Genomic DNA, 14,240 nt, shown 5'->3' on the forward strand with positions numbered 1-14,240 from the left:
TAAGTAATACATTTCTTTGTACCTCTCCAATTCACTCATCTTATAGCATGGCATATTATAGTTATTGATGGGTCTGTTCTGCATACAATGGATGCTAAATAAATGTCTGTAGACCTGAATTTGAATTGCTAGATGCTGGAGTGTCAAGGCATTCCTTGACTTTCAAAATACCTGACTTCCAAATGCTCTTTATGCAAGAGCAGCTAATACACAGAAGAGTAAGGAATTTTTTCCCAAACCATATGGTTCCAGTCTTGCTCCCAAATGGGTGGCCAGCAGCTGGAGGGGAGGAGAAGAGGTATGTTCCCAATGCCATCCTATTCTCTCCTTGATGTGCACAGCAGACAGAATGTACTTCTAAATTTAAAAATATAAATACAATGAAAAGCAACAGAAAACAATGCGGTTGAAAACGCTTGGTATTTCTGCTACATTGGAGGTTAAACAGACTTTAGCGTATTTGCATGGTAGTGTGGTAATAGGGCTGGATCTGGGTACAGAAGGTCTAAGAGGGAAGACCAGCTCTGACCCAGTAGCTGGTTGACCCTGGGTAAGTCACTTCATTCTTCTTTAACCCTCACTTTCCTCATCTGAAAAATGGAAATAATACTATTTGTGTACTCCGCTTGATAGGGCTGCCTAATGAAAGAGCTTCTTAAACCTTTAAAAAAAATAGAAACATGAGTTGATACTAACTCAGGAGCTTAACTGCCTTTTATAATATTCCTTCTATGGGAAATTATAACTGTCACTCCAAACAACTTTTTTAAATTTGGAAACTGTCTACAATTTTCTTTTAAAATCTACACATATACATAGCTATATATTCCCCTCCCCCAAGCATTTCTTAAATCATTCATGTATGCGTACATATATACATACACACATATTCATAATACATACATACATACATACATACAAACACATACAGAATTAGGTAGGAAAATCTCTCATTTCCTACCCCTAAAGTTTTACTTGTAGTTGGATAACCCGGTTCAACCATGAGGCACCCTCAGTACACATTACTGTTGATTTGGTGTAGGAGTAGACTTTATTTCTCTACTATTGTCTATAGAGACATCTCCTGGCAGATCCTGAGATTGCAAGTCATGGTTTGAATGTTTTTCCAAAAGAAAAAGGGGTGGATGTGAGGTAGGGGGGAGGCGGGTAGTGTTGTGGAAAAATACTGCATTCACTTGAACTAAACAAGGGCATTTTTAAAGCCTTCTTCATTAGAGGAAGATGATTACAGTCCTATGTTCTCTGATGGTCAGTGAAAGAAACTAGGACAATTGACTAGAATTGATTCGGATGAATAACTATCATGAAAATGTATTTTTAAAAAAAAAAAAACAAAGCAATCCTGGAGGTGGCAAGCACAAAGAGAACTGGATTATGATTAACTTTGAATCCAACTGTAAAAGTATAAGAGAAAGAGACATCTGGAGGCAGAGAACCTAATTCCAAATCCTAGCGCTGTTATTTACTGCAGGTGTGACTGTGGTCAAGTCACTTCTCCTAGGACCAGAACTTCCCCCTTCTGAGACTCAGTTTCTTCATCTGTAGAATAAAGCAATCAAACTCAATAACCTATAAGATTCTTCTTTATGCTTAAGAATAAAACTTTGGATGGGAATACAAGGTGTAAAAAAAATACAAAATTCTTTCTCCATGATCTGAATCCAAGGGGAGGTGCTAGAGGTGGTCGTTGTTAAGTTTTCAGTCTGAGCATTTATACCTCAGAAATTAGCAAATGTGTCAAATCAGGGTTTGAGTAATTGATCTGATGATTGTATAGATTTAAACAAGTGATGGAAAAAATGTTAATAATGCAAATGAAATATAAAAGTATATTGCGGGGGTAGCTAGGTGGCACAATGGATAAAGCACTAGCCCTGGATTCAGGAGGACCTGAGTTCAAATCTGGCCTCAGACACTTGACACTTACTAGCTGTGTGACCCTGGGCAAGTCACTTAACCCTCATTGCCCTGCAAAAAAAATTTTTAAACATATAAATAAATAGACAGATAAATTCATGAATAACTGAGTAAATAAATTAATAAATGAATAAGTAGGCAAATAAATAGATGAATGAGCAAATAAATAAATAGGCAAGCAAACAAATAAACAAACAAATAAATGAATGGATGAATAAATAAACAAATAAATAACTGAAAGTATATTGTGTTCCAAGAAAGCTAACATGCCCCAATCTGTGTCTATCTCTCTTATGCTAATTGTGTATATATCTATCTCCCCTCCTTCCATCATATTTATTCTAATGTCTTTGAAGGCAAGACCTGTGTCATTTCTTAATCTTTCCATCCCCAGTGCTAAATAGGCACTTAAAAATATTTAGTTAATTAAATCAAACCAATCAACTAGAGAGCATTTATAAAATGTCTACTATATGCCAAGTACTATACTAGGCCCTGAGCATACAAAGACAAAAGCAAAAAGTCCATTTCCTCTAGGAATTTATAGTCTAGGTAGAAGTAACAACATGGAGATACAAAAGAGACATAAGAGTATTTGGAGGGAAGGTACTTGTAACTGAGAGGATCAAGAAAAGTTTCATGTAGGAGGTGATAGTTGAGTTGAGCCTTGAAGTAAAATAGGGATTCTAGGAAGTGAAGGTGATGAGGGAGTACATTTCAGGCATGAGGGTCAAGCCAATGTAAAATCATAGAGATGGAATCTCATATATGAGGATCAAGAAAGCTAGTTTGGTTAGATTGCAGTGGATGTGAAAGGTAACTGTGTATAAGAAAGCTAGAACATATTGGAGCCAGATGAGAAAGGGCTTTAAATACCAAGCAGAACTTTATATATTTGATCTTAGGGGCAACAGGGAGGCACTGGAGTTTAAAAGTAGGGTAATGACATAGTCAGACCTGTGCTTTAGGAAAATCACTTTGATAATGGTGTGGAAAATTGGTTGGGCAAAGACTAGAGACAAGGAGATCAATTAGAAAGTTATTAAAATGGTCAAAGTGAGAAGAGATGAAGGCCTAGTCTAGGGTTATGATTGTATGGAAAGAATGTATATGAGAGTTGTTATGGAGGTTAAAAATAGCAATATTCGGGGCAGCTAGGTGGCGCAGTAGATAAAGCACTGGCCCTGGATTCAGGAGCACCTGAGTTCAAATCCAGCCTCAGACACTTGACACTTACTAGCTGTGTGACCCTGGGCAAGTCACTTAACCCCAATTGCCTCACCCCCCCCCCCAAAATAGCAATATTTGGTGATTGAAGAGGCAGAATAAAACTAAGGAGTTGAGAATGACCCTGAAGATGTGAACTTTAGTAACTTAACAGATAGGGAAATTTGGAATAGGGGTGGCTTAGAGAGGAAGAGATGAGTTGTTTTGGACATTGCGTTTGAGATGGTCCAGTAGCAATTTCTGATGTAAGACTAGATCTCAAAACAGAGAACAGAGCTAGATGTGCAGATGTGAGTCATGTGCATGGAGATGATAATTAAAACCATGTGAACTGATGAGGTCACCGAGATAGAATAGAGAAAGAGAAGAGGGTCCAGGGCAGAGCCTAGGGTACACCCACAGTTAGGAGCTATGATATGAATAATGACCTAGGAAAGGAGACTGAGAAATAGTGGTCAGACAGGTTGGAGGAGAAACAATAGCAACATCATAAAAACCCAGAGAGGAAGGAGTATCAAGGAGAGGATGATCAACCATGTCAAATATCACAGAGAAGTCAAGAAAAAAAATCAAACAGTATTATTTTTGTTAGCTCTGAAGGAGACAGTTGTTTGTTGTTGTTGAGTCGTATCAGTTATGTCTGACTCTTCGTGACCCCATTTAGGGGTTTTCTTGGCAGAGATATTAGAGTAGTTGGACATTTCCTTCTCCAAGTCATTTTACAGATGATGACACTAAGGAAAACAGGGTTAAGTGACTGGCCAGATTTGAATTCATGGAGATGAGTCTTCCTGATTCCAAGCCCAATGCTCTATCCACTGGATCACCTAGCTATGTGCTGTTACCCACACTCTAAATATCACACTTAAAAAAAATCTATTTGTCCCTTTTTTTTTTCTTCCTCTCAACTCTCACAATACCCTAGGTCACAAAAGCAGTGCCTGGCTGTGGTACTTGATTTTCTTTTGGGGGTGGGACGTTTGTCGGGGGAAGAAGGAGGGAAGCTTCTGTCAAATGGGATAAAATGCTGTCAAATAGGCCTTGCTAAACCCGTTAAATACATAAATTAAAATATATTTATAGCATGATGTACAATGTCTCATTTTCTCCTTCATTCTTATTGGCCTGGGTATTTTAGAAAGACTGTAATTACCATAGTCCTAGAGTGACCTCTTGCTGCAAGATGTTATACAAGAGATTGGCTGACTCATAATTCCGAACCCTTATGTGCTGCCAAGACAAGAAGATCCTAGCCATGGGGGTGGGGGTGTATTCGTATTTATGCATGGCACAAACCACCAGTTATAACTTAATGATTTTTATGTTTCCTTACTTTGGAGAACTGATGGTCTTCCTGCTATAAGACAATAATAAAAAGGAAACCCGTCTCTAGTGCTTTTCTCTACGTTTCCTGAATATGCTATGGCATGAACTGATGAAACTTAACCTCTCCCCTTAACCCTTTGGATTTAGTTTACTGAAATGGACTTCAAGTTTTATAGCCATCATATGTGACAGGTTGACCTAATTAACATGAAAACAAATTACATTTGAGGGGCAGCAGTGTTTCCATTGGGATCTGTGACTTGAAACTCCAAGTTATCCGAATTCATTTCCGACAATGGATTGATGACATAAAGGATGGTTTTACTGTTTAAGTCTTTTTGACTGAATCTCTCCTGAATAAATTCACCTGAAAGTAAAGAATAAAGGAATTTTACACATCAGTACAACAAAAATTAATAAAATAATGTGGTTACTTGATTTTATAACAAAACTGTATTAAAGATCAATAAAGAAGGGGAGCTGTGATATACTGGAAAGGGCCCTGGATTTGCAGCGAAAAGATCCAAGTTCTAATCCCAGCACTACTATTTATTAGTTGGTGACTGGAGCTTTGTAAACCAGAGATATGGAAATGTCAACTACTGTTGTTATTAACATAGGTTTCTTTGGGGGGGGGTGGCAATGAGGGTTAAGTGACTTGCCCAGGATCACACAGCTAGTAAGTGTCAAGTGTTTGAGGCCGGATTTGACCCCAGGTCCTCCTGAATCCAGGGCCAGTGCTCTATCCACTGCGCCACCTAGTGGCCCCTTAACATAGGTTTTCAAGAAGTCCCTACTATTTCAAGGGCCACACATCAGACATAAAATTTAAGTTTTAAAATTTTCATCTGAATGTTCTGGGTTCCAAATGTCTACCACTGGGCATTTTTACTGGATGTCCTCTGTACCTGGGATTCTCTTCCTCTTCATCTCTGCTTCCTGGCTTCCTTCAAGAACTAGCTAAAATCTCATCTTCTGTAAGAAACCTTTCCCTATCCTTCCTTCTCTTGATGATTTTTCAATTTGTATATATTTTTATATATCTGGTTATTCACATGTTGTCTCTCTCAATAGATTGAGAGCAGGGATTGTCTTTTACCTTTCCTCATATCCTCAGTTTTTTAGCACAGTGCCTGGCTTATAATAAATGTTGACTGGTTGACTAACTAAGGGTCCCATTTCTTTGCCTCAGGAAAATTTTTCCTAGAGATGACTTTTGTAAAAAGCAGGGCAGAAAGGGAACAGCAAGGGTATACTAGAAAATACTGCAATTCTGTAGCTTTAGCATCAGAATTCTGTCTAGTTTAATATTTTGACCATTGTCTCTACATGGCAGAAATGCTATGCTACTGAGAGAAAAAAATCATCAGGCAATTAAAAATGACATTTTAAAATGAATTGACACCATTTGGAATTCATGATAGAATTGAAAATAAGTCACAAATATGAATTTAGGTCTGACAGTGTACCTTACTTGGTACATATTACAATCTGGCACCTAAAAAAAAGTTGTAAACAATAAACAGCTGTGACTCTGCATTTGGTTTTCTCATTCAAGATGGATTAGGGAAGCTTGACTTGAAACCCTCTTTAGTACTAGTATTGATTTATAAACTGCATCTATCACAAAGCCTCAGGGACTATTTACCAAATGGTCATGCACTTAATTAAATTACTCTCTAACACTCCAATCCTTGATGTAAGCCACTGGGTATTTTAAAATGAGCAATTAGGAGGATTGAGAAACCCAGTACCTGTTGTTGTATTTTCCAGATGTCCGTACTGGGGGCCTCGTAAAATCTTAAAGATGATTTGGTTGTCCTCTGTATCAGGGTCAGATGCCTTCAGCACTCGAGACGTTATGTAAATCCCATAGCAACCATTTTTCAGGCGTTCCACTTGGGAAGGGTACTTCAGATGTATGATATGTGGAGCCTTTTTATCCAACTGGTCCACCTGAATTAATACGGTTAGTTATATGGATATTTCCTGACAGGCTGCATTTAGAGCTCTAACAGTTTATAAGATTACAAGCTTCATGAGAACAGCAACTGAATCTTACCTCACTTTTTATCTACCTCTCTTCCCCATCCCCAGCATTTCTCTAGCAAAATGTTCTACACATGGAACATGGAAAGTGTTCAATACATGTTTACTGAATGAATAACTCAATGAATAATAACACAGATAAATTGGAAGCATCTTTTGTTTTTGTTTTTGTTTTTGTTTTTAAGTGAGGCAATTGGGGTTAAGTGACTTGCCCAGGGTCACACAGCTAGTAAGTGTTAAGTGTCTGAGGCCGGATTTGAACTCAGGTACTCCTGACTCCAGGGCCGGTACTCTATCCACTGCGCCATCTAGCTGCCCAGGAAGCATCTTTTATCCTAAGAGGTTGAAAGGTGCTGAATCATTCCTTCCCAATTTCTCCTTCCAAACACTAGGAAGGGGTTGGGAAATAGGAAAGGAATATCGATTTCTATTTGTTCCTATCTTCTAGGTCTGCCTTCTCCTTCTGCATTTTGGCTTAAAAGGAGAAAGGGAGAGGGGAGTCGGTTTATGTATTTTACATGGTTTGTTATTTCTAATAGGTTTACCTCATTAGATAGAAGATTTTTGTTTGGTCAGGCAACTTTCTTCTAGCATACATTAGTGGACAGTCAGAATTCAGCCTTAACCTGTTTTTTTTTCTTTTTTGAGGTTTTCCCCTTGTGTTCTGATTCTTCTTTCACAATATGACTAATGCAGAAATATATTTAATGTGATTGTACATATATAACCTATATCACATTGCTTTTCGTCTTGGGGTGGGGAGAGGGACGGGAGGGTGGGAGAAAAATATGGAACTAAAAATCCTATGAAAACAAATGTTGAAAACAATCTTAACGTGTAAATGGAAAATAATTAAATATTTCAGAATTCAGCCTTAACCCTGGCCAGTCATATTGCTTTTGGGAGATGAAAAGGGTAGAGGGAGAAGGAGGGGGTTGGGGGCAAAGTGTGACTGTGCTAGCCAAAAATTCATAACCGATATTGGGTTAGGAGTACCACGTTAGTCCCTCCCTGCCTCTAGTTTCCCTCATCTCTCAAAAATACTATAATCAGATGCATATTTGTTATAAGGGTTTTGCTTTTTCTCTTTCTTCAATGGCAGGGGCAGAGCACAGGTGGGAGAGAGAATAGATTTTTGTTAATTAAAAAATTAAATTTAAAAACAAAACAAAAAATAAATCACAAAACCACTCACAAAAACACTATAGTCAACTTAATATGCCAAGCCCAACAAGCCACTGGCAAGTACAAATAAGTAAATAACAGCAGAGTAAAAAAAATATATACTAGTACTTCTCTAATTGTGTGGGTAGAAGATGGAAAGCTTTTGTGGTGGGTGGGGAGATAGCCTGTCGTTGAGAATCTCCAGCTATATTAGAGGTAGTTGAGGAAGGAAGAAGGGACAAAAAAAAAAAAGGAGAACATTAGGGTAAAAAAACTGAATGTAAAAATTGATAAAGAAAATAAGTACAAATTGAATAGACTTCATTTCTTTGGCTTTATATCTCCTCATTATCATTAATAATGCCTCTTGGTCTTATTGAATTTCATGTTCTGAAGGGTACATTTATTTAAGAATTAGTCTCCAGGTAAAATATCCTGGAGACCTGGCTGTAGAAGAGGCCTAGTTAAAAATATTTGAAAACAAGGCTTTCTTTGGAAGCCTGTATCCCAGGGATGACTCAGGTTGGCTTGCCTGGAAATCTGCACAGAAATGCCAAACCCACTGAAAGCAGCAGTGTAGTGTGTGTGTGTGTGTGTGTGTGTGTGTGTGTGTGTGTGTGTGTGTGTGATGACTACAAGAATCAGTTATGCCATCTGAAAGAGACAAGTACAAATTGTCTATAAAAGAATGTGTGGTTTTAAATGCCAGTATCAGTAAAGTACGTTTGTCTCTTCCACTTAGCAAATTTACAAAGTCTGCCCTCAGTTATATTGCTTCTTAAAACAATAATCCACAGCAGAGGCAAATCAACAGAGTAGCATGAGGAGCATTTGCCCCAGTCTTCTCTGGTGTTAGGGACCCCTAAAGAATCATGTGGCATTTCCAGATAATGATTACTCTTAGGAGAAGACTCCATGATGACTGCACTTCTTAGGGTTCCATTGGTTCTTAATCTTTGCATATTTGGCCATAACACTCATCTATTAAAAAATCTTCACTGGTTTCTTATTACCTACAGATTGAAAGTAAACCTTTTTTCTTGACGTTCAATTTCTACCACCTCTGCCCACCTCCCATCTGATGTCCCCTTGCCTTTTCAGCCTTATCTCATGTCCCTTAACAGAATCTATACTCCAAACAAATTGGACTTCTCTTGGCCCCATGGAAACATTCTGTGCTCTTCCCCCTCTCGTGCCACTGATCACACTGTTCCCTATGTTTGAAATGTTCCTCCTCTTCTTTATCTGTTGAATTCGTATCCACCTTTTAAGTCCCAATTCAAATGCCATATAGTTTCCTCTAAGTCCACTAAGGGTAATTACCTTCCCCCTTCTACTGCATGTAGCACATTATATCTCTCTAATGCACTTATTGTGGAATGTTATTTTGTATTTTTATTACCCTCGCCTGCCCCACTGGATTCTAAACTCTGTGAAGGCAGGGATCATGTATTAACTAAACTGTGTATTTCCCTTGCCCTTAGCACAGTGATCTTGAAATGCTCATTGAATAAATGAGAAAATTAAAAAATGAATTCATTCCAGAATCCAAGAGATGAATTTGGACCAAATATATCACTCATTGGCAGATATCACTTTTCTACCTGGCCAGAAATAGTCAATAAAGTCAAGAGACAATCTGAGAATTTCAGAATTAGAAGAAACCATAGGAACCACCTGGTCCAACCTATCCCTGAATAAGAATCCCTTCTCCATCAGCAAGTACTAATGCATCTCTTGTTGAAGAGCCTTGGTGAAGGAGAACCCCTGCTACCCCCAAAGCCAGCCCATTCCACCTCTCTTGAATTGCTCTAATTGTTAGAATTTTTTTCCCCCATTAAATCTATATCTGCCACTCTGCAACTTCTAACCATTCTGCCCTCTGGGATAAATCAGAACAGTCTAATAATCCCTTCTCCACTGATATTTCTTCAGATACTCAAAGATTGTTTTTATTTACCCTAAATCTTCTCTTCTCCAGATTATTCCCAGTTTCTTCAATTGATATTCATTCAGTATAATGTAAGGAGCCCTACATCAGAGGATCTGGGTTCAAATTCTGCTCCTGCTACTTACTGTGTCATCTTAGGCAAGTCAGTTCCATTCTTTGGACCTCAGTTTCCTCATTTGTAACATGAGGTGGTTGGACTAAATCCTGCCTACAAATACATCATCTTGCACTTGATCCTACTACTCCCGCTAGTTCTTCCTATACCTCTCCTTCTCTTCCTAACTACATACCTTGAGAAAGGTGACAACACTCAGTGATGCCATTTCCTTTCTTCTCACTCTCTTCTTAATTTGCTGCAATCTGGCTTCTGATCTCACCTTTTAACTGCAATTGTCCTCTCCAAAGTTACCAATGATCTCTAATTGCCAAATCTAAAAGTCTTTTCTTAGTCGTCATTCTTCTTGACCTCTGTGCAGCCTTAGATACTACTGATCATCAACTCCTGGATACTTTCTCCAGACTAAGTTTTTGACACTACTTGTTCCAGTTTTCATTTTGTATCTCCTTTCAGACTGAGCTCTTTGAGGCTACAGAATATTTTCTTGTCTTTATACTCCTAGAAATTAGCAAAATGCCTGGCATATAGTAGACACTTAATAAGTGCTTGCTACCTATCCTTCTTGGTCTCCTTTGTTAGATCTTCATTCACTATCAACTATGGGTACCTCCTAAACCTCTATCCTGTCTCCTCTTCCTTTTGCTCTATACTATTTCACTTAGTGATCTCATCAGCTTCCATGGGTAAAATTATCATCTCTATGTTTATGAATCCTAAATCTATATGTCCAGCCTTAGTTTCTTTCCTGATCTACAATCACACATACCCAATTACCTCTCAGACATCTCAAACTGGATGTCTTGAAGATATTTCAAATTCAGCATATCAAAAATAGAGTTCATCTTTTGTCCCCAAATTTCCTCAATTCCCAACTTCTATATGACTATCAGGTACACCATGATCTTCCTGGTTTCTTAGCATCTCATGATTTTTGGGAAACACCTCTTCCATTTAGACTTTTTCCTATATATCCTTCATGATGGTGAGGAGAGTCTTTGGTGAGCATATATCACCCCCACTTTATGCCTCCCTTAATAACCAGAGGGACATCATTCAATTAATTAATCTCTTGTTACATTTCCCATAATTTTAACATGTGTGGAAAATAACATTTTAGAAGAAAGCTTTTAAAGTAACTTTGGTCTTACTGAAATGAATACTTTTTATGCTGCATAACCAATAATCAAAACGGAAATCTTGCAATATATGCTCTTTTCATTCTATTACATAACTATGAAGTTGTGATCTGCTGTAGAATATAATTTGTGAGAGTCCATCTGTTCCTTTCTTCTACCTTCATCATATATGCCTTGATGCAAAAGTAGACTAGTCCCAACATTTTTTGAGAGACAGGAACTTGGGCATATGAGTGGGTAGTTATTGCTATTTTTCTCATTTGCCTTAGGGGAGTAATAATGGTCTGGGATTTGAGGGGAAAGAGGAAACAAAGAAAATAAGAGTTGAATATCTCTACCTCCTTTCCATTATCCAATTCATTATCTTATTCCACATCAACTCCTTATCCTTCTTAGAATTTCCTTTTCCTCCCTAAACCCCAAATAACTAAAACAAATTTGTTGTTGTTGTTCTTAGCATTCCCCACAAGTCTCAGATCATACCACTTTTCTTATAGGATTGTTTTATCCATCATTATCTGTCCTAGCTTTCTTCTTGTACATATTTCTTTTAAAAATCTAAAATTATAATCAGTTTTCTGTGAATACACATATGTTCTCTTTTAGGTAACCCTGTATTTCCCTTCTCATTAGAATTATTTTTATTTATGCTTTCAAAATATCATTCTTAAAAAGGATATCATTTGGGGGCAGCTGGTGGCACAGTGGTTAAAGCGCTGGCCCTGGATTCAGGAGTACCTGAGTTCAAATCCAGCCTCAGACACTTGACACTTACTAGCTGTGTGACCCTGGGCAAGTTACTTAACCCCCATTGCCCCACCAAAAAACAAAACAAAACAAACAAAAAAGGGATATCATTCATTTGGGTTGACTTTCCCTGTAGAGTTTTATTCCATGAGATTCAACATATTTCCCTTCTTTGAACCCTTTAAAATCTGTTCTCCCCACTTCTATCATGTATACCCGACTATTCCTAGCTTTCTGCTCTCCATCACAAATTTTAAAATGAAGGGGTCACTTTCCTCACAATCAATTCCACCCTAACAACCAATTCTCCTTATTGGTAAGAATGAGATCCAGAATAGAATTTCCCCTTTTTAGTTTTTCCAAGTTCTGAAAGATGAAATTATCATTAAGGTAAGTCAATAACCTATGAGTCTTGAATTTGTTTGGTGTATCTTAGGAGAGTTATTAGTAGACCATAATTCTGCATGGGTCTCATCAGCAAAGCCTTCTTCTACATCAATAGTGTCAACTCCATCATACCTCCTCTCTTTCTTTATATACTAATTAATGATTCTTCATCCCCTTTTATCTGTCTTCCTTCTACTAAGGACTCCAAGGTTGTCTTTATCCCCTTCCACTCTATCCATATACAACTCCTTTATATACCAGACCTCAGGCAAGAATTCAACAAAATGAAAGTCTTTCCTTTTCTCTTCAGTTGATAGTAATCATTTTCTCCTTAAATTTTACTACATCACTTTGTCTAATTGTCCTCTTCTGTCAAATTCTACTTTGCTTCATACTTCTTTGTATCCATCTCATATTCCCCATATTGCATGGTAGGATCCTCAAGGCAAAAGATTGGGTTGTTTTCCATTGTTATACCCCTTCCCCCTCCCCCAGTGCACAGGACTTCACTTTTATTTAATATCTGTTTTTTTAATCAAATTGCTTCATTGGTTTTAAAACATTCAGATTAAAGGAAAAGTCAAACTAAGGAAGGTGATATAATAGTTTTCCCTTTTTAATATAAAAAACCTCTGATATACCTAGTGCATACCTCTATTTTTTTCTTATTTCATGTAGGGTGATGTGTGATATAGGAACATCATCTTAAGTAAGGCTTGGAATGAATAAAATGGAAAACCAGGGTATATTTGATGCTCTTTGACTAATGAAATCAAAACTGTGTTAAACAAAGCCCTCAATTCATTCATTCAGCATACATTTATTAAATAGTGTACACTGTCCCGTGGGTCAGACATCCTCATAAATCCTAAGGATTTCAGACATTTCCATTCATCCTGTAGCTATACCCTTGACACCTCTGGGTCTTTCCATGTACTCTATGATGCCTACATGTGTTGTCTTTCCCAATTAGAGTGTGAGCTCCTTGATATTGGGGATTACATTCCTTTTCTATTTGTATCTTAACACTTAACACAGTGCTTGGCACAGAGGAAGCACAATAAATATTTTTCATTAATTTACGTGTGTATTATACACAGTGCAAAATTGGGAGTGATGTAAACCCAAACATCCATTATTGTTTACATGAATAATTCTCAAGTCACCAAAGGTTTTCTTCAGAAACAGACTAAAAGCTAATAAAATGCAAGGCAATGTTCCCATGTTGGATTATACAACGAGAGGGAAGCTTTCTTTTGTATTAATTTAGTCATGGATCTAACAGACAGTGATCAAAGGATTTTTTATACTTGCCTGAATAGTAAAAGACACAGGTTCATTCAGCACTCTTCCATCCACAATAAACCCTTGATTTGTCCTGTCAGTAGCCGTAAAGGTAAACTGGTCAATCTGTGAGTTTCCTCCCAGGTGCCTGTAGGCGACATTCATGTTGTCCACTTCTTGTTGTGTGAAATTAGGATGTGTGAGAAGCATCCCCTGAAGATAGAGCTTTCCATACTTGGGGAGCTGGGACAAGAGGAAGGTAAGGTTTTCTGTTGGAGTGTCTGGGTCAGAAAGTTGAAGGATGTCTGGAGAGAGGAGCACCATGGCACTTTCCATTATTCTTAACCCCTTGTTCCTGGTCACCACAGGCAAGGCTTGGTCAATAGTCTCCAGCATGATCTCAAACACTCCGTGCTTTGTCCTTAGTCCATTGCTCACGACGAATCTGGCAAAGAGAGGCAAGGTAGCCTTCAGCATGGATGCTTGTTTCACCATCTACTGGAATGAAATGATAATACACACCTTTACTGAAGTATTTGCCTTGAAGTGACTCTAAAATGAAAAAACAAAAAACAAAAAACAAAGACTTCTTCTCAAAGGAAATCTTTTCATTTTTAAGCTAACAGTCCCATCAAAAGACTTTCATTCATTGAGGCACAGTGGAAAGATCAAGGATACTAAGAAAGAAAGTTTAAATTAGACTTATGATACCTTACTACCAGTGTGACCTTGGAGAAATCATTTAACCTCCTGACCCTCAGTTACCTTATGTGTAAAATGAGGGGGTTGGACCTAAATGGCCTCTGAGAACCCTTCTACCTCCAGATCTATGATAGTATGCTCTCCACAGAAGAGTATTTGTGTAAATGTATAATGTGAATGTATAGGTGTTTGTTGAGTTGAATGGAATAGA

General features: G+C 37.8%; 1 protein-coding gene across 3 annotated transcripts in view; it reads right to left on the reverse strand.

Annotated features, from left to right (window-relative positions):
• Positions 1–14,240, reverse strand: part of FREM1 (FRAS1 related extracellular matrix 1) — a 176,920-nt gene that overhangs the window by 33,729 nt on the left and 128,951 nt on the right. Inside the window, exons 25-27 of one of the 3 annotated variants that reach the window (XM_043978303.1) lie at positions 13,358–13,772; positions 6,246–6,447; positions 4,714–4,858 (exon numbers count right to left, since the gene is read on the reverse strand). In XM_043978303.1, the coding sequence (XP_043834238.1) occupies positions 4,714–4,858; positions 6,246–6,447; positions 13,358–13,772 (762 nt within the window). Of the gene's footprint in view, positions 1–4,713; positions 4,859–6,245; positions 6,448–13,357; positions 13,826–14,240 lie in introns of all 3 variants that reach the window. The other 2 variants (XM_043978304.1, XM_043978305.1) reach the window with 2 other exon arrangements.

The sequence above is a fragment of the Dromiciops gliroides genome, chromosome 1, assembly GCF_019393635.1.
Source record: "Dromiciops gliroides isolate mDroGli1 chromosome 1, mDroGli1.pri, whole genome shotgun sequence".
Classification (NCBI taxonomy): Eukaryota; Metazoa; Chordata; class Mammalia; order Microbiotheria; family Microbiotheriidae; genus Dromiciops; species Dromiciops gliroides.